The sequence below is a fragment of the Acomys minous genome (genome assembly GCF_964271855.1).
Source record: "Acomys minous genome assembly, chromosome: 11".
Lineage (NCBI taxonomy): Eukaryota > Metazoa > Chordata > Mammalia > Rodentia > Muridae > Acomys > Acomys minous.
The window spans coordinates 80,156,298-80,176,247 of NC_140492.1; the positions used below are offsets into that span (position 1 = coordinate 80,156,298).

The following is a 19,950-nucleotide window of genomic DNA, read 5'->3' on the forward strand; positions in this document are numbered from 1 at the left end:
AGGATGTAACCAGTCATCTAAAACAACAGCAACAAGGATGGTTTCAAGTAGATATCTCTCTAGTATAATGCCAATCTGACATGAACTAGAGTCATTGTGGAAGAAGAAACCTCAACTGAAAAAATACTCCCATAAAACTGGCCTGTGGGCAAGTCTGTGGTGCAGTCTCTTGAATGATTAGTAATGTGGGAGGGCCCAGTTCACTGCTTGCAATGCCACTCTTAGGCAGGTGGTACAAGAAAATAGGCTGGGTAAGCTATGAGGAGCAAGCCAGTAAGCACATTCCCCTATGACCTCCAGGTCCCTGTGTTGGTGTCCCTCAGTGATGGAGTATGGATGAAACAGACCTTCTTCTCTCCATTTCCTCTTAGTCATGGTATTTTGTCACATCAGCAGACACATCCTAGTAAGACAAATGCCAAGCTACATTTATGGAGATCTTGCTATGGGCCCAGCACTCTACTAAGCGTTTCATTTTCATCTACTGTTTGTGACTACCTATAAGAACAGGAAACTTTTTTCTTTGTTCCTCTTTTACTTTTATTTTATATGATTGGATGTTTGCCATCAGGTATGTCTGTGCACTATATGTGTGCCTGGTGCCCCAGAGTCTATAAGAGGGTGTCAGATCCCCTGGATCTATTGTTACAAATGATTAGGAGCCACCTTTGGGTACTAGGAATCAAACCTGAGTTGTTGTCTGAAAGAGAAGCCAGTGTTCTTGACCACAGGCCTAGGATAGAAACTTGTAACTCTCTGATTTCCCACCTTTAAAATAAACAAAAACAAAACTAATTTAGTAAGTGTTAAAGGCCAGGAGATGAAGCGATGGCTGGCTGCAGACCAAAGTGATGGACCCTACCTGACCTCCAGTGGTTAAAGGTTAGGTGTTGTCATTTTAAGCCCCTCTGAATCACATGCAAGTGTTACATCATATTTCTAGGTTTCGACCTTAAATAACAACACGCAGGGGCCTGATGAGTGTCCCTTCTGTGTACACACACTACACTAATACTCATACAAGTTTTTTAAATCCTACACGCTGTAGACCAGTGACTCTTAACCTTCCTAATGCTGTGACTTCTTAATACAGATCCTCGTGTTGCAGTAACCACCAACCACGAAGATTGTTTTTGTTGCTACTTCATAACTATAATTTGCTAAGGTTATGAATAGTAATGTAAGTATCTGTTTTCCATTGGTCTTAGGTGACCACTGTGAAAACGTCATTACAGCCTACAGGGGGTCATGACCCACAGGTTGAGAACCATTGCCAATACCCCCAAAATTTAAGAGGCGAAATGGGTGCTTATGTAGGTTTTACGACTTGCCCACAATGGCGCAGCTATTAAGTAGAGAGGTGGAATTTCTATCCGGACATAAGAAGGGGGAATAGAATATAATCCAAGATGTAAGAAACCACAAGAGAAGAAGGAAACACAGTAAAGGACAAGCCATCTAAACAGATCTCGAGGGTGAGCAAGATGGCGGGAGGGCTGAGGGCTGAGTGGGAGGGACAGTGGGAAGATTGGTGGTAGGGAGAGCACTGGTGCTGGGCACTCCAGATGCCATTAAATAAAGGGAGTACGCAGTTCATGCAGCAATATCTGACTGAATCAGCATCAAACGCAAAACTATTACAGCCATAGTAAGGTACAGGAGATACCAGGAAAGAGGCTCTACGGGTTAGGACTATAGGATGTAACAACTGGCCAGGACTTTGGAGAACAAGAAGAAGCTCAAGGGGGGGAGAAAGGGCTCAAGATTAGACAAGTTGGGTCTGAGAAGGCTGACTTTATCAGCATGTTCAAGAATAATAAATGGTGCCTGGCATTTGTAAGTAAACCCATTATGTACAACCCTCAATCAACCTGGTTTCTGGTGTTGCAGAAAACATTTTAAAATTGACTTTTAAAACATGTCGAGCCAATAGTTTGTACAGTGAGGAGATAGTCGGTTAACTGGTAACAAGAAGGTACCTTATTTCAAGAGATTGTGTTGTTTGTGTATGTCTTAAATAACTGTATTCTGTTAGGGAGTCCTGGGAATATGTACCAAGCAAACGATGACTTAGCAAAGGAGAGTTGCAACCAGCCCAATTAGTATGTTTCTTTTCCTGCTGAAGATCTGGGAAACACTGAGGGGAAATTTGAGGTCATGTTCTGGAAATGAGTGATGGAGATTTTCAGTCTAAGTCTTTAGAATAATGCCAAGAGTTGTACCTGGAATTTAACTTCTCTCTCTCAAATTTCTGAAATGCAGACAAGGATTTTAGGGTTGTTTGTTTTGTTTCCATTTTTAAAATGCTTAAAATCCTTATAACATCCCTTGAATATTGAATACAAGAATGTTTTGTTCAAAAGCAATATGTTGATTTGTTATCAGGGGAAGGTGGTCTCTTTTTGCCAAGCTTTTCTCCTTACATTGCCCCACCACCACAGGCTAAGTGCACAGAGTTCTTCAGTAGTCAGGGTGAGTGGTATCTGGGGAGCTGAGAACAAATGGGAACGTCTGGCAACGTGGGGCTATCCGCTACAGAGGCTTCAGAGGTCAGTGCTCACTGTGTAAAAGCAGTCCAGTGTGAAAGCATCTATGATAAAATTCTTCAGAGTTTCTGGCGAGGAACCTGAAACTTACTTCAGTCTGTGGCTGCAGTTTTTATGCCAAATCAGAGGCACTTTATGGGCTCTTTTTTTTTTTTTTTTTTAAGAAAGGGCCAAATGAGATAGGTTGGAAATACGTCATTTGAACAGCCAGGCAGCATCTCAGGACATTTGCCAAACAAGATTTCCAAATAAAATGTTTGAGAAAGAAGGCAGGGATGGACCTTGCGGAGGCTGGATGGGTTCCACCAGCCATCTGTGACAAGAGTTATTTGGTATCACATCAGCTGAGCGCTACGAAGTGACACCAAGCTACCAGCAATAACTTCACTGTTAAATGGCCCCATTTATTTAGCAGTCAGGCCCTTGTTAACAGAGAGAGACAGACAGAGACAGAGAGAGAGACAGAGAGAGAGGGGGGGAGGGAGGGAGAGAGGAGAGAGAGAGAGAGAGAGAGAGAGAGAGAGAGAGAGAGAGAGAGAGAGAGAGAGAGAGAGAGCGCAACTGAATGACTGCTGCTGTTCCCAAACAATAAGGATGTCCAGAACCCTTAAACATCAGGGATTTCAGCAATCAAAGTGTTACCTCCGTGCTGATGCATCAGCAGTCGAAGGAGGCAGATTAATTGACTTACGGTGAGCTAAGTGCATTCTTGGCTCAGAGGAGAATCATTTGCTCACTTCATCCAGAGATCCCGTTTTTGACGGCAAATGTCACTGCCTGGATTTCCCTTTGACAGTCTGGCAACCCCACACCCCTGTTATAGTATCCATTTATTTGTCTTATTTTCAGCCAGATTAATCCATTCTGTTTTGACAAGAAGACTGATGGGTAATTGATAACTGTGATAGACACAAACAGAAGAGTTGGTTGCTGAATAATTCAGCACTTTTCAGTATCAATAAGGGAACAGGTTGAAGAATTTGTGTCTCTATTTACACTTAAACTAAACTAAGTCAGCCCAGACATTTATGCTGCCAGTCTATCAGAAAACCAAACAGTGTACATTCGGTTTCCACCCGACAAAATGTTTTATAAGCTTGTAACAATATGTGTGAAGCTGCCAGAATAATAAATAGGTACAGCAGCCCATGCATGCTAATGTTATGTTGTAAGCAGTTTTGTTGACAAGTGCTAATACTTCTCTCATACTGTCATCAAAAGCAGCTAATACAACAGCCATTATTTGCTGGCTTTCCAAGCAAGACATGATGGATTGTGACCTTAATATGGGTTAGCCGAGTTTTGAAAGTTAAACAACTTGCAATAAATCACAGAATTATTACAATGCCGTTTAATTGGTTAAGGACTGTTTATTTCCTAAACAGGGTGAAAAATTTCTGTTTCGGCACTTTTAATTTGCAAAGTGCATTTTCATTATGAATGGCAGTTTAATATTCTGCTCCTTTGTCATGCAAAATATGCAACACACAGGCAATCTATTAATTGGACAAAAATGCATTGCAAGCGTAAATTATCCTTTATATCATCACTCGTGAGCCTTTACATCCATTAAATGTGTTAAATGGAACATAGTTAGAGACTGTACAACTCACAGGCTACTTCTGAAATTTAAGTCCAGCTTTAAGATGATTTTAATGACCTTTACTTTTGGGGAAATGAGGTAATTAAGTAATTGTAAATAGAAAGGGCGATTTAAAGAGTCGCTGCTTCTTTAAGGCGTTGGCACATATGTTTTATTGATTCAGTAGCTCAGGAAACAGACAATAGCACTGTTTCATGTTGATAAGTCTTGAGAAATGGAACTCAGCCCCTTACAGTCACTTGTGTCTTTTCTAAGGTATAATTTCTAGAGCAAAAACTTCCACTGGCACATGTGGAAGAACAGGCAAGGAAGGCAGTCGCAGAATGGCAGTGCAGTATACCTCAGCGTAGCCGGACAGCCACCAGTACGTCTTCTCTCTCAGCGAGGTGCCTCCTAGCAGGACTATTCCAAGCCTGGAAACATAAGCGAAATGCTTCCTGTTAGGGTGGCAGATGTGTGTGATTCTTTTTTTAAGGGTGCTAAGGCTCGAACTCAGAATGTTGTGACCGTAACACAAACATTCTGCTAGTGAGGTGCATTCCCAACCCGCGGTCAATCCTGAGAACAGAAGACTTCTCCACATGCTCCTGTAAAAAATGTCATGAGCTGCATGAAACCTGGTCCCTTGTGTGCAGTTCTGAACATGTTCTCAGACTTATCCACTCATAAGTAGACATTTAAAGCTTAGATCTTCCAGAGAGAACTGTCTCCGGCAAGCTGTCTGACTGCCACAAAAGCACTCTTAACACACAGTGTGTGCACTCGAATGCATACACACACACACACACACACACACACACACACACTAAACAAACAAATAAATAAATGTACAAAACACTGAAACAAAATTACTTTCTTGCTTCTGGTGACTTAATATTTAAGACCCTTTTCCATAGATTGTTCCAGGTGATGCTATAGATATGCTTTTTTTTATACTGCATCTTCAAGTCAAATGTGCTATCTGTCTCCAATACAAAGTGAAACTTTTAAACACATTTCTTACAGCATTCCACTCATTTTATTAAATTAGAAGATAATTCATGAAAGAGTGTGCATTGTTATTCTAAAAGAACAGTTCATCACTTAGTAAAGGAATGCATTGTAAAATAAACTATAGACTTTCTTTTTTGATTTTAATTTTATTTTATTTTACACCCCAATTGTAGCCCCTTCCCTTGTCTCCTCCCCGTCCCACCCTCCCTCTCCCCTACCTTTAGACCTCAAAATGGGGGAGCCCTCCTCCCCTATCATCTGACCCCAGCCTATCAAGTCTCCTCTGGACTTCCTGCATCCTCTTCCTCTGTGGCCTGGCAAAGGCGCCCCACCAGGGGGAAGTGATCAATGTGTGGGCACCAGAGTCCATGTCAGAAGTAGCCCCTACTCCCCATGTTAGGGGACCCATAAGGAGACTGTGTTGTCTGTGTACTGCATTGGAGCAGGGGGTCTAGGTCCTCATCATGCATGGTCCCTGCTTGGTGCATCAGTCTCTGCAGCCATCCATATTTGTTGGCTCCATTGGTCTTCTTGTGGAGCTCCTATCTCCCCCAGGTCCTTCTATCCCCAACTCTTCCGTAAGACTCCCTACTCTCCACCCCAAAATTTGGCTGTCTGAAAATTTGCTTCTGTCCCCCGCTGGGTGGAATCTTTCAGAGGGCATCTACGGCACGCTCCTGTCCTGTTCCTTCTCTTCAACTGCTTCCACTGTCTATTCTATTTGCCCTTCTGAATGAGAAATAAGCATCCTCCCTAAGGTCCTCCTTGTTATTTTGCGTCTATAGGTCTGTGTATTGTAGTGTGGTTATCCTGTATTATGTGGCTAATCTGCTTATAAGTGAGTATATACCATGAGTATCTATCTTTCTGGATCTGGGTTACCTCAGTCAGGATGATGATTTCTAGTTCCATCCTTTTGCCTGAAAATTTCAAGATTTCCATGTTTTTAAATAGCTGAATAGTATTCCATTGTGTAAATGTAGCACAGTTCCTTTATCCATTCTTCTGTTGAGAGACAGGTGTTGTACAAATTAGTAGTTGTACAAATTCACACTCCCACCAGCAATGAAAGAGCATTCACCTTGCTCCACATCCTTGCTAGCATGTACTGTCACTTGAATTTTTGATCTTAGCCATTCTGAGGGGGGTGTAAGGTAGACTCTCAGAGCTGTTTTCATTTGAATTTCCCTGATGACTAGGGACATTGAGCATTTCTTTAAGTGTTTCTTGGCCGTTCGATATTCCTCTTTTGAGAATTCTCTGTTTAGTTCTGTGCCCCATTTTTTTGATCAGATTATTTGGTTTGATGATGTTTACCTTTTTGAATTCTTTATGTATTTTAGATATTAGGCCTCTGTCAGATCTAGGGTTGGTGAAGATCTTTTCCCAGGCTGTAAGCTGTCATTTTGTTTTGTTGACAGTGTCTTTTACCTTACAGAAGCTTTTCAGTTTCATAAGGTCCCATATATTAATTATTGATCTTAGAGCCTAAGCTGTTAGTGTTCTGTTCAGGAAGTTGTCTCTTGTGCCAATGAGTTCAAGGCTCCTCCCCAGTTTTTCTTCTAACAGATTTAGTGTGTCTGGTTTTTTATTAAGGTCTTTAATATGCTTGGACTTCAGTTTTGTGCAGGGTGATAAACGATAAAAAGGTAGAACTCAAGAGACATGGAATTTGAGAAAAACTGGTCATCTTTATGTTATAGTGACAAATCACCCCTAGACATTTCATTGTAAAAAAATAGCAAATCTAGTTTTAACCTCACATTGATGCTGATAAACCCCATTTAGATGCCATGCTTGCCCAAGCTCTACAGTTCTCTACAGAAACAGAGAGAGAGAGAGAGAGATTGGGAAAAGGGGGATGGCAGTGCAGTGATAGAGAGATGCACAGAAGCAGCTACAGTATTCTGGGTCTTGGTGTTGTTCCAGGCAAAATCCTAAGATAAAGACCAACTGCCTAATAAGAAATAGGTAATGCTCAAATTGGTTACTTCCAAGCTTCACTGAACACTGTAATTTTAATGATTTAGTATTTTATATTCTGAATTTTATAGATAAGAAACTTATGTCAGAGATATGACCACTATTTGGAAATTGTAACCAAAATTTTTAACTTATGAACTCAAAAGGAAGTTAAATTGATTGCTCTATCCTCTAGAGCACTTCTAAAAGTCATGTTATTATATTAATAATCTCCATGTGGTATTATGAAAAACTTAGACAGAAAATATAACACTGTTTTACATAATATACCAAATTCACCAACGTTCTGATTGTACCATTTGTCTTTACTTGCTTGTACACATACTAATCCCTCTTCATGTATTTCAAACGGTTATTGTTATTTATTTTAAATGAGTTGCATCCTTCAGTGTACTTTCCCCAATTTATTCTAGACTCTTTTTTTTTTGAGGAAAGCTTTGCATACAATGACATGCATGATTCTAAGGCATACGCTCAACATGTTCCTATGAACTGTTAGTGAGTGCCAGCAATGTTAATGAATCCACTAAATATTGACATAAACATGGATTATGTCCTCACATCCTGTTTTCAAAACACCATTGCTATGATGAACTAATCTTCAGGGTCACTCCCTACTTTGCTCTGTAAGTCTGAAGTGTATCCTATTTTTGTTAGGAAGGTTAGTTTGTACAATTGGGTTCTATCATTATCATACAGGAAGTATACCTATTATGTGCAAAACCTTTCATGGTCATGGAAAACACAAAGAGGTCTGTTACTTTGTAAAGCCAAGTGCCCATTATAACAGTATGTGCTGTACCCAAAATGAGCCAATGTATGATTGGCTGGATGCTACTCAGCCCAGTGTGTAAAAGGGAAAATACACAAAGAGAATTCAAAGGAAAATGCTCAGTACATTCTAGAGTATTTGGGGAATGCTTCAGTCCCATCCTCCACAACTTCCTTTCTAACTCTGTTTTTTTTTTTCTTCAAATACACCAAGCTTACACACTCACTGCAGCTTTGCACTTGTCTTTTCCTTTTTGCTGTGTTTTGCTTTGTTTCTGCAGTATGTAGGGCATGAAGGCAAAGTTTCTCTTAATACATTTGTTTTTCAATGTATAATTTCATTGTTAGTGTGGATTTGTAATGAAAGGATCTGGTTCACTTTTCCATCAAATGTAGAATATTCCAGCCAGTTGTCTTGAGGTATTTTCTTCCCCTTGAGAGTTTCATGGCTTTATACAATGTAAATTGAGCACGTCCATATTCTAGTACCCCCATTTGTCACCTTCCAGTGTCTTCATTTCCTCTTTCTCAAATATCATGCCTTCTTTGTTGCTGCTATTAACAAGTCTTGAGTCCAGTTAGTATTGTCCTTATAAACATGGGATTTAAGACACTACCTCAAAGGAGAGAAAGTCTCCCATCCAGCGGAGCCATCAACTGCCAGGAACTGCACAGCTAAGTGTGGAACATCAAAGATCCTTCCCTACACATGCTGAAATGTTGGCCAATGTTGTATCGGTCTCATGTAGTTAACCTCAGCGGCTGGGCTGATGCATGCAATAGCACATCATGCCCAAAAGTCAGCATTTTATAGCTGTCTTCCCTCTTCTTTCTGCTTCCCCTTTCATGACGCTCCCTGATCTTGGCTGTGGAAGGTTAATATAGATGTGTAATACAGCTGAGCACTGAGAGAGTTATTTGTACTCAGCACTTTGATCAGTTGTAAATCTCTGTATTAACTACTCCGCAAAAACAGAGGTTTCCCTGACCACAGTTTATGCACAAATCTATGGGTATAAACCACCCTGAGAATGTATTCCAACATCATGACTATTTCAAAACAATAACAATAGGCTTCTCCTTGGAGCCTATGATCTCCCAAGACATGTTTTTTTTTTGACCAGGTATACAATATTAAGCATGAAATCCCTACTGTGGAGCAGGCCTGATACCCAATAAGAAAATGAGTGGTTAGCCCCTTAACCACCATGCCACTATTGCACCAGTGGGCACATCTTGTCAGATAGTCAGTATTATATTACAAGGTTCAAGGCTTGGTAAGAACATTGTATGTTTTATTTTTCTCTCACAGCAACCTACATAGCACCCTCTGGAACTATGTCAGTGCAGAGGAGTGAAGAGTTTCCTGGGCAATTCACAGTTTATTTCTCTGTGCCCACATCTAAATTCAGTGTCGTTATCAGCAATAGGGCCTTATCACCTAGTAATGGTGAACAACCAAGCACAATCACAATAGCTTATGTTGCTTTGGGTGCCTTTTGGCACCTCAATAGAGAGGTAACCAACACTGTTTTCATGAGACATGGCTTATTAAGTGTCATTCATTTTTAATCAGGGGATAACACAGACAACATGAAATTTACCACTGTAATCATTTTTGTCTCTTGTTCAGTGGTATAAACTGCGTTCACATTGTTGTGCAACATCGCTCTGTATCCCCAGAGCTTTCAACTCATTGTATACTGAAAACATGCATTAAAGCCATGATTCACCCTACCTTCTAACCCCAGCCTCTGGCACTCACTACTCTACTTTACGTTGCTGCGGGTTAGACTACTTCAGGCAACACACAGCATTTGTCACCTTGTATATGGCTTATTGCACTTTGTACTATCCTTTTAAAGTTCATCCATGCTGTAGCATGCATGAAAATTTCCTTTTTAAGTCTAAAATTATCCTTTACCAAAACATGCCATATGTTACTTATGCATTCATTCGATGGTAGATCATTGGTTTGTTTCTTGTGTTTGGTAAAAAAAAAAAAATGCGAATCCCTTTCGTGATGTAATATATTCTCTTTAGTGTATCCATCACACCAGGACCATTTCAGTAGGTTGACTCCTTACAGTAATCTCACAAGATGTGATCCAGGAATTCTGTGGACTACACATGGATGGATAGATAGATGATAGATAATGGATGGATGGGGAGAGAGAGAGAGAGAGAGAGAGAGAGAGAGAGAGAGAGAGAGAGAGAGACAGAGAGAGACAGAGACAGACACAGAGAGACACAGAGAGAGACAGAGAGAGACACAGAGAGAGAGACACAGAGAGAGAGACAGACAGAGAGAGAAGACTTATAGAAATAAGATCACTGAATTTTAGTTGGTGCCCAGTGATTTTTCTTTCTCTAAGGCTTTAGTACAACTTAATAAACATCTCTTGTTTCTAAAGAGCAGCGACAAAGCATTAATCACTGTAGCAAATTATTAAAATTCTCATATTTGTCAGCCTCCTGCTTATTAACTCACTCTCTCCCGCTATAACTACTCCTCTAACAGCCAGGTCAGCACCTCATCAGCCTCATAAATGAGAATTATAGCCAAAAGTAAAACCTTTTTCAAACTGATCTTTCAAAGTTACCAGAATTTTGACATCTTGATAAAAATTAAAGACCTTTGGCTAATGCGCAAGAATTTTAAGACGCTCCAAAATAAGAAGTGATAGACAAATCCGTACCCTTGTGTTTTCATAAGTGTGATCCTACCCCTTTGAGAAGTCTGTCTCAATATCATATTAATATTATTGTTTATCATTCAAAATATTGCTCAGTATCACTTCATTACTATTCTAGTGTTCCCAATATTTTTCTTTGCGAACAGTGTCGATATCAGTTATGACTGATGCTGCTTAGATTCAGTGGAATATGTTTAAAATGCTCAGAACATTGGGCCTTTTCAAAACTGTTCTTAAATGCAACCCAGGAGAATAGTCATATCATGCTAATTTGTAGATGTTCATATTCCTTGCACTTGCATTCTCTGAGGCCATAGGCAGAATTCTGTTGTTTATCAAAATCACTTCTGTGTCCAAAATCCCATTCTTTATTATTAACAACACATAATTTTGCAAGTTAAAATAATATAATTTCCTATTCCAGATTTGAATACAACATAACTTAAGTACTATTTGTTAAAGTATTTTAAAGCCATCTATCACCCCTTGATCCCTAACTAGTTTCATGAAAAGTCAAATGAATTGATTCAGGAAAAAAAAACATTATTTTTTTTTAGTTATACAGGAACCACACACACACAAATTTATCTGTATGAATTTTTTACTGCAACTATGGAATTTTTCACAGTATTTTAGTCAACTATATTCTCATTACTTTTTATTCCCCAAGGTTGGAAGGAATATACTTTCCTTTCTAGAAAAACAAATAAACTCTTTGAGTTGGTAAAAATATCAATTACAAGAGTGTCTACCCTAAAAGTCACATTCATTTTGTTTGTTATTGCAAGTTATTAAAAGGCTTCCAGGCATGCATATAAAACCTGAAAAACAACAGTTGAATCTATCATATTAAATTAAAATCCCTCCATAAAAAAGTAAACGCACATAGTTTGTCAGTTAGGAAAGCCATTCTGCCCCAAAAGTCAATACAAATAAGACTTTATTAAAACATAACTAAAATGAAGTTCCACATGAGCCCTCAGTGGAAATTGTTCAGGCTCAGATTCAAATGTAGAGAAGAAAATATATTAGCTGACCTTAATTCCTTTGAAGTAACAAAAAGATAGAAGAAAAACAAATTTAATGGCCAACAGTAGGAATTATACTTCAAAAAGAAAATATGGTCTCAGAAAGGAAATGGAGAATAACGGCACATTAAGTAAGGCAGATTGCTGCTTCCAAAGCAGATGAGTTCTCAAGCTCAACTCTTATTGGCCTTTTGTCAAATCCTCATCCCCAGCCCATGCCTGTAATACGACCCTTAAGTGGGTGGCCCAGCTCATTTTCTTTAGTCAGTCTTTAATATTTATCATATCATTAAATAACCCAGAAGCAGAAAGACTCACATGGTATATATTCACTTATAATTGGACACTAGCCCAAAAGGCATGCCCCATGAAAGTCTTCACTTATGAGGAGATTGAGATAGATATGAGGACATCCTACGGGGACTCCAGGTAAGAGAAATATAGGAGAATGGGGAAATAGAAGGATCCAGAGGGTCCTAGAATCCTACAAAAAGAACATCGTGACAGGTGGATCTGGCCTCAGGGGTTCTGCTCAAACCACTGCACCAACCAAGGACAATACAAGTAGTAAACATTGAACCCCTACTCAGATCTAGCCAATGGACCGGGCATTCTCCACAGTTGTGTGGAGAGTGGGGACTGACTCTGACATGAGATCTGATGCCCCATATTTGACTACTTCCCCATGGTAAGGAGGCCTGGTGGCACTCAGAGAAAGAATAAGCAGGGTACCAAGATGAGACTCGATAGCCTATGACCATATAGTGGGGGAGGAGGTCCCCCTCGGTCATATACGTAGGGGAGGTGAATAGGGTGAAAGCAGGAGGGAGGGAGGAACGGGAGGGTGCAAGTGATGGGATAACAATTGAGATGTAATCTGAATAAATTAATAAAATAAAATTTAAAAAAGAAAAATATTTTCATTTCATAATAGATGTCTATTTGCAATGTTTCCTTTCGAAAAGTTGGAGGGATGTCTTAAGGTCTTGACGTCAGCATGTAGAAAACACAAGAGAGGCTTCCAGAATCACACAGTTTCCAGAGTCTTAGCTGTACCTCAGTCAGACATGTGAGTGTCACCATGTGGCCCTGCTGTAAGGTGCAGGTCTGGCATTTCGGGAAGCCTCTGGGCTCAGTAGAAAAGGACAGACCCCCACTGGGTGTGGTGCCACACACCTTTAATCCCAGCAGAGGCAGGTGGATCTCTGTGAGGTCGAGGCCAGCCTGATCTACAAAGTGAGTCCAGGACAGCCAAGGCTACACAGAGAAACCCTGTCTCAAAAAACCAAAATAATAATAATAATAATAATAATAATAATAATAATAATAATAATAGACAAAAGACAAAAGGACAAACTCCCTTTCTCAGCAGGGTCTCCTCTTCACCAGATCTGGGAATCCCCGGGTCCCCTTAGGAGTGTCACATAGCCCTCAGGAAAGATTACAGGCCTGACCCTTTCCAGGTAAGAAACCTCTTCAGCAAGCACCTGGGGATTCCTGGAGATAACCCTCACCCCCATGCTAATAAGATGCCTTGGTGTCTTTACTTTCAACCAGTAGTCTTTAACATACCTGGAGATTTTCCCCCACCCATGGGATAATTAAGTACTGCTTTTCCCTTCTCATGCTAGGGCTGTATTGTTACATGTAGATTAAGTATCCCTGGTACCCCCAGCCCCAGCAAATCAAACACGTTCACTCTCTAAACCTTCCCACTGCCCAAGGCTTATAAGGTCTCTGACTGAGGGGAAAAAAGGCTTTCTTGCTCTCTCCACTCCTCCACCACGGCCATCTGGGTCTCATCATTTATTCTGGTCTGAGGAAGAATTGCTGTTGGACACTTGACTCCTGGTCAGGCAGCAATGGCGGGACTGCCTTGGCAGCCGCTGAAGCCCACTCCATCACTGCTGACAGCTGGCAAAGCACCCACGGGGCCTGCGTCTCACCAGACCTGCCTTCAGGCATCCACCCCCATCCTCTGCCATGCTTAGCCCAGCAGCTTAATAAAGAACTATAGCACTTTTGGTATCATCCCAGACCTTTGGAACTCCCGGGCTTCCACTGCCATCTGACACCAGCGATCTCCTGTTAAAAAGAGCTACACTGTAACACGTAGTAGAAAACAAATTTCCACCTCCCTTGGTGAAACTGGGAGCCTTGCCTACTGGCTTTAGTGCTCTAAGCTGCTCCTGAGAGAGCAATGGGACCTTTGATATTGAGGTTCCTCTGTTCCTGTCAGGAAGCAAACAGCTTGCCAGATACGGAACCCAAGCTACTGCTGGATGAGGAAAAAAAAAATGTCACCACATCCCAACTGAAAGTGTACGCTTTGTCGTCTTATGTGAAATGGCAACAATATATTTCATGGAACAGATGTCCCAAATTATATAATATATCTTGTCCATAAGTGGGCATTTATTCAGCCTTACTGTTTTTATCTAAATAACAAAATTCGACGAAATGTTGAGCATTTTGAATATCCTTCCAAATAAGTAGTGAAAATGCAGCAATATTTTAAATATAAAAACAAAATAGTAACAGTTTCCAGAGTTACATAGGGAAAGCAGTTTTCAAGATTCTAAAGAAGTCATGTTACGGGTATGGTGTGTGTGTGTGTGTGTGTGACATGTGTGTATGTTTTGGTTTCTTTCTCTGTTGTTAAGATGAAACACCATGACAAAAGCAGCCTGGAGAGACGGCCTACTGCTTAAGTGTGTGCTGCTGTACTGCTCTTATAGAGGATCTAAGTTTAGTTCCCAGGACCCTTGTCAGGTGGCTAGTGATTGCCTGTATCTCCACCTTCAGAAAATTGAGTACATGCGCGCACTCACACACACACACACACACACACACACACACACCTTAGGGCAGGAAAGATTTATTTTGACTCACAATACAAAAGCCAATGAAGGCAAAGAAAGAGTCTGAGGCAGCTGGTCACATTCACGCCCAGTCAGGAAACAATGAGATAAATGTGCATTGTTTACCTTTCTTCATTTCCACAGTCCTGCATTGCAGTCAGAGCCAGTGCCACCTGGACATGGCTTCTCATCCTTAATAAAACCAATAAAGCAGATACTAGCTTGGCTATTCCAGCTTGCTTCTTAGGTCCATTTGCTTAAAGAAACTGTGGTACATTTACACAGGGGATACTGCTCAGCTATTAAAAACAAGGAAATCTTGAAATTTGCAGGCCAGTGGATGGAACTAGAAAAGATCATCCTGAGTGAGGTAACCCAGACCCAGAAAGACACGCATGGTGTGTTCTCATTCATAAGCAGATATTAGCCAAGTAATACAGGATAACCACGCAATAATACACAGACCTAAAGAAGCTAAATAATAAGTAGGACCTTAGGGAGAATGCTTAAATCTCATTCAGAGGAGCAAAGGGAACAGACAGTGGAAGCGGTTGAAGAGAAGGAACAGGACGGGGGCCTAGCACAAAGGTCCTCTGACAGGCTCCACCCAGCAGGGCATCCAAGCAGATGCTGGGACTCCAAGCCAAACTTCAGGGTGGAGGGAGTCTTGTGGAACATTTGGGGGATAGAAGGACCTGGAGGGGACAGGAACATCACAAGGAGACCAATGGAGCCAACAAATCTGTGTGGAGGAGGGGAGAACTGCAGAGAATGATGCACCAACCAAGGAACATGCATGGTGGGTACCTAGACCTGCTCAGATGTAATAGACAGGCAACACAGTCTCCTTGTGGATCCCATAACATGGGGAGTAGGGACCACTTCTGACATGGGCTCGCTCTGGTCCCCACTTGTTGATCACTTCCCCCTGGCTGGGCAGCCTTGCCAGCCCACAGAGGAAGAGGATGCAGGCAGTCCAGATGAGACTTGATAGGCTGAGGTCAGATGTTAGGGGAGGAGGGATTCCCCTTTTCTGAGGACTAGGGGAGTGGGGATGAGGGGGAGAGGATGAGACCAGAAGGTGATGAAGGAAGGGCTGCAACCAGGATGTAAAGTGAACAAATTTTTAAAATATAACAAGTAAATCCTATGGGCATACTAGGAGGCTTATCTTCCAGAGGATTCTAGATGCTGCTGAGTTGTTGACAGTAACCATCACACTGTGTGCATGTGTGTTACACTAACCATCACACTGTGTGCATGTGCGTGCATGTGTATGACACTAACCATCACACTGTGTGCATGTACATGCATGCATGTATGTGACACTAACCATCACACTGTGTGCATGTGCGTGCATGTGTGTGACACTAACCATCACACTGTGTGCATGTGCATGCATGCATGTATGTGACACTAACCATCACACTGTGTGCATGTGTGTGCATGCATGTGTGTTACACTAACCATCACACTGTGTGCATGTGCGTGCATGCATGTATGTGACACTAACCATCACACTGTGTGCGTGTGTGTGCATGCATGTGTGTTACACTAACCATCACACTGTGTGCATGTGCATGCATGCATGTATGTGACACTAACCATCACACTGTGTGCGTGTGTGTGCATGCATGTGTGTTATACTAACCATCACATTGTGTGCATGTGCATGCATGCATGCGTGTGTTGGGGTCTGCTTGTGCATGTGATAGGAGCAAGCATTGGGTTGTTTTCTTGTCATTTTCTACATTGTTTTTTGAGACGGTCTCTTACTGAAACTGGAGCTCATCTGTCCAAATAGGCTTGTGTGCCAAGCATCTTACCAGCTGAACCATTTCATATCCCAAACTGCCAAGTATTTATATTTTAAAGTATTCCATCATTAGATTTTCAAGCATTCTTCTGTTTTGAATTAAAATGTGTTTCTACTTGCTTCTTTGCACATCCACTGAGTCTCAGAACTCAAACTAATACCAATAGTTTTCTTAACTGTCTTATTACTTTTTAAAAGACATAGCCGCCTTGAAAACACTGTGCAGCCTCCCATGTAGTCTCTCAAATATGAAAGACACGAGGGCTTCTGTGGGCCCAGAATGAGGGTCTATATTTACAGCTATGCGCACTGAAGACATTCCATTCTGCTGTTTGTGTAAACGTATTCTGTCATTTAGCTGAGAAATGCGTCTATATGGAACAATTTCACTCAGCACAATGATGTACCTTGAAGACCCACGGAGACACATATGGCACAAATTCAGGTTATGATTTTTTTATGTTAAAAGAATGATTTCCCCCTTTTAAAGAAATAAAGACTGTGCAGCTTTGCGTCATGGTGCCAGAAGCTATAACACCTTGTGTAGAAAACTTTGAGAATCTTTTATGGCGGTATTTACTGTGGGATGGAGTGAAGAAAGGCTCTTTTCTGGCTTTATTTCTGTCTGGAAACAGTTGCAGTTTTCTGGTGGACGGTTTTCCTTCTCGTTATCCCGTTCTTCTGAACACCTGTGGCTTTGTAGCATGAGTGTCTGCTTAGAGGCTTTTTCAGTCTAGACTAATTCAAAACAAGTAAAAAATACTAATCCTTTATGCTGTATATAGCAGCGAAAATATTAGGACGGGTGTAGGAAGAGTTGACAGAGATGGGCAGATGAGGCTCACTGCACAGCGCGTGTCATGCTTCCTAAGTGTTTCACGAAACTCAGGAGACTTAAGCAGCTTTATAAGAAACTCTAGGGAGCACACACATACATTTGCATGTATTTGAATAATCATTAAAGTTTCACTGAGAATTGTTTGTTAAATATGGCATGTTGTTAGTCACGGCCCATCCTTCCAAATTCTCAAAACATGCCAGCAAAGGTGTTTTGATAAAGGAACTTGATTACGAACAAAAAAGAAGTTAGAGAAAGGACACCAATATTGAGAGATGCCAGCTACCTGGAAAATGTAAAATAAGTAAAAGAGTGGAGGAAGTCATCCACGAAAGAGCCATGTGACGCAGGTCGGGGGATTCATCCAATATAACAAGACTACTCATCGGCTGTCTTGGGAAGAAGAGTCACGTTGGGCGTTTTTGAGTTCAGAGCTGCAACCTTCACAGTACATAGGGACTTCATTCTCCAGAGGAGGTTCAAACAGGATCATGGAAGACTGAGAGGGTGACCCCTGGAACCTCAAGCAAAAACAGTGAGGTTGCACTCCTTCCTTACAATCGCATCTAATGGCCACTGGATCCCTCCCAGTGAGAGATCTTCCTGAAGAAGCCAAACATGTTCACAGAGCTATCTCATACACTATACTGCGTTAGCAGACAAAAGCCCACATCCCTCCAGGGGACAGGCTCTTCTGCCCAACCCAGCATGTAAGGACATGCTGACCGGAGAGCAGGCAGTGCCTCTGGATTTAAATATAAGTTGGTAGCCTACAATTGCCTAAATTTTGGGAGGTAAATTTCTACCATGGACAAGACAAATCAGTAAAGAAAAAAAATAATCAATAAAAAATTAAATCCCATAGGAATTAGAGTTGTATTTTCTCTAATAATACATTTATGAAATAAAAAAGGAAAAAATACATTTATGAATCTGGAGGTGTCTCTGCCTTTGATGCCAGAAGAAAACACTGGAAAAATACTAAGCCTTAATAAGTTCTCAGAGAGTTAAAACTAGCACTTGCTGCTTTGATAAAGGACCTGGATTCAGTTTGCAGCATCCACGTTAGGTGACTCACAATCATCTGTGACCCCAGGTCCAGGGAAAACCCCAACAAAGACTTCTAGCCACAATAAGCGATGGCCATGCACATGGTACTCACAGATATTTTTAGGATTAAACACTCGTACACATAAAATAAAAATAAGTAGTTAATAAAATGGATACTGGCTAAGATGGAACAATCTGTAGATAAGACTCTGTCTCAAAAAAAAATATGAGAAAAAGAAGATTCAGCCTCAATAGCCATCAATGAAATTAAAATAAAAATATACTGATATTTAATCTCTCCTCATTTAGGATTGCAGTCTTTTTTTTAAAAAAGTATTCAGACAGTGATATAGACAGAAGGAAGTCCTTATACACTGCTAGTGAGGATGCAAAGTGATCCAGCACTTTAGAAATCAATATGAGGGTTTATCAGAAGAGTAAGAACAGATCTGCCTTATTACCCAATCATTTACCACTTGTGGGCATTTACCCAAAGGACGCCATGTCAACACATCACAGAGATATTTGCACATCAATGTCTACCGTAGCACTATTCACAACAGATACATTGCAGAACCAAACTAGGTGCCCAGCAACAGAGGAATGGTTTTTTTTTTTAATGTGCTAAATATACACCGTGGACATCAGTAAGCCAAACAGAAGAGCAAAGTCACGTTGTCTGCAGGAAAATGGGGGCAATTGGAGATAATTACATTAAGTGAAGTAGGCCAGCCTCAGAGAAACAGACTCTGTGTTTCTCTTATTTGTGGTTTTGAGATTTTATAGAGATAGATAAAAATGCATGTATATGGTGTGACAGTCTGTGGGCTGACTCAGTGCTGTGTAGTGAAATGAAGGGAACTATTGAGAAGAAGGACAAAGGATAACACAGAGAGAAAAGGAGAAACTCAATATATAATATATGCTTGCATGAAAATGCTCAAGTGTACCAAGACCATGTACAATGAGGATATTCAAGGAAAATAATTGCATATGCATAAATAAGGGAGTATCTAAGTGAAATTAAAAAAGTGAGACCCTTAAAAGTAAATAGAATTTAAAATGACAAATTTTGCTATAAATTCAGAAAGAAAAACAATGGACTACCTCAGTTCTAGAGAACTGTGAGCTGACTTGGCACTCTAGGACTGTGGACTGACTCAGTGCTCTAGGACTGTGGACTGACTCAGTGCTCTAGGACTGTGGACTGACTCGATGCTCTAGGACTGTGGGCTGACTCGGTGCTCTAGGACTGTCAACTGACTCGGTGCTCTAGGACTGTGGACTGACTCGGTACTCTAGGACTGTGGGCTGACTCGGTGCTCTAGGACTGTGGACTGACTCAGTGCTCTAGTACTGTGGACTGACTCAGTGCTCTAGGACTGTCGACTGACTTGTCGCTCTAGGACTGTGGACTGACTCGGTGCTCTAGGACTGTCTACTGACTCGGTGCTCTAGGACTTTGAGCTGACTTGGCACTCTAGGACTGTGGACTGACTCAGTGCTCTAGGACTGTGGACTGACTCGGTGCTCTAGGACTGTCAACTGACTCGGTGCTCTAGGATTGTGGACTGACTCGGTGCTCTAGAACTGTCGACTGACTCGGTGCTCTAGGACTGTCGACTGACTCGGTGCTCTAGGACTTTGAGCTGACTTGGCACTCTAGGACTGTGGACTGACTCAGTGCTCTAGGACTGTCGACTGACTCGGTACTCTGGGGCTGTCAACTGACTCGGTGCTCTAGGACTGTCGACTGACTCAGTGC

General features: G+C 41.3%; 1 protein-coding gene across 2 annotated transcripts in view; it reads left to right on the forward strand.

Moving 5' to 3' along the window:
• The window catches only part of KIAA0825, a 410,640-nt gene that overhangs the window by 321,758 nt on the left and 68,932 nt on the right, over positions 1-19,950 (forward strand). The window contains exon 21 of one of the 2 annotated variants that reach the window (XM_084801930.1): positions 3-47. The exons of the other annotated variant lie outside the window; for it this stretch is intronic. Coding sequence (XP_084658056.1) covers positions 3-9 — 7 coding nt within the window. The 3' untranslated portion in view covers positions 10-47. The remainder of the gene's footprint in view (positions 1-2; positions 48-19,950) is intronic. 2 annotated transcript variants of the gene reach the window in all.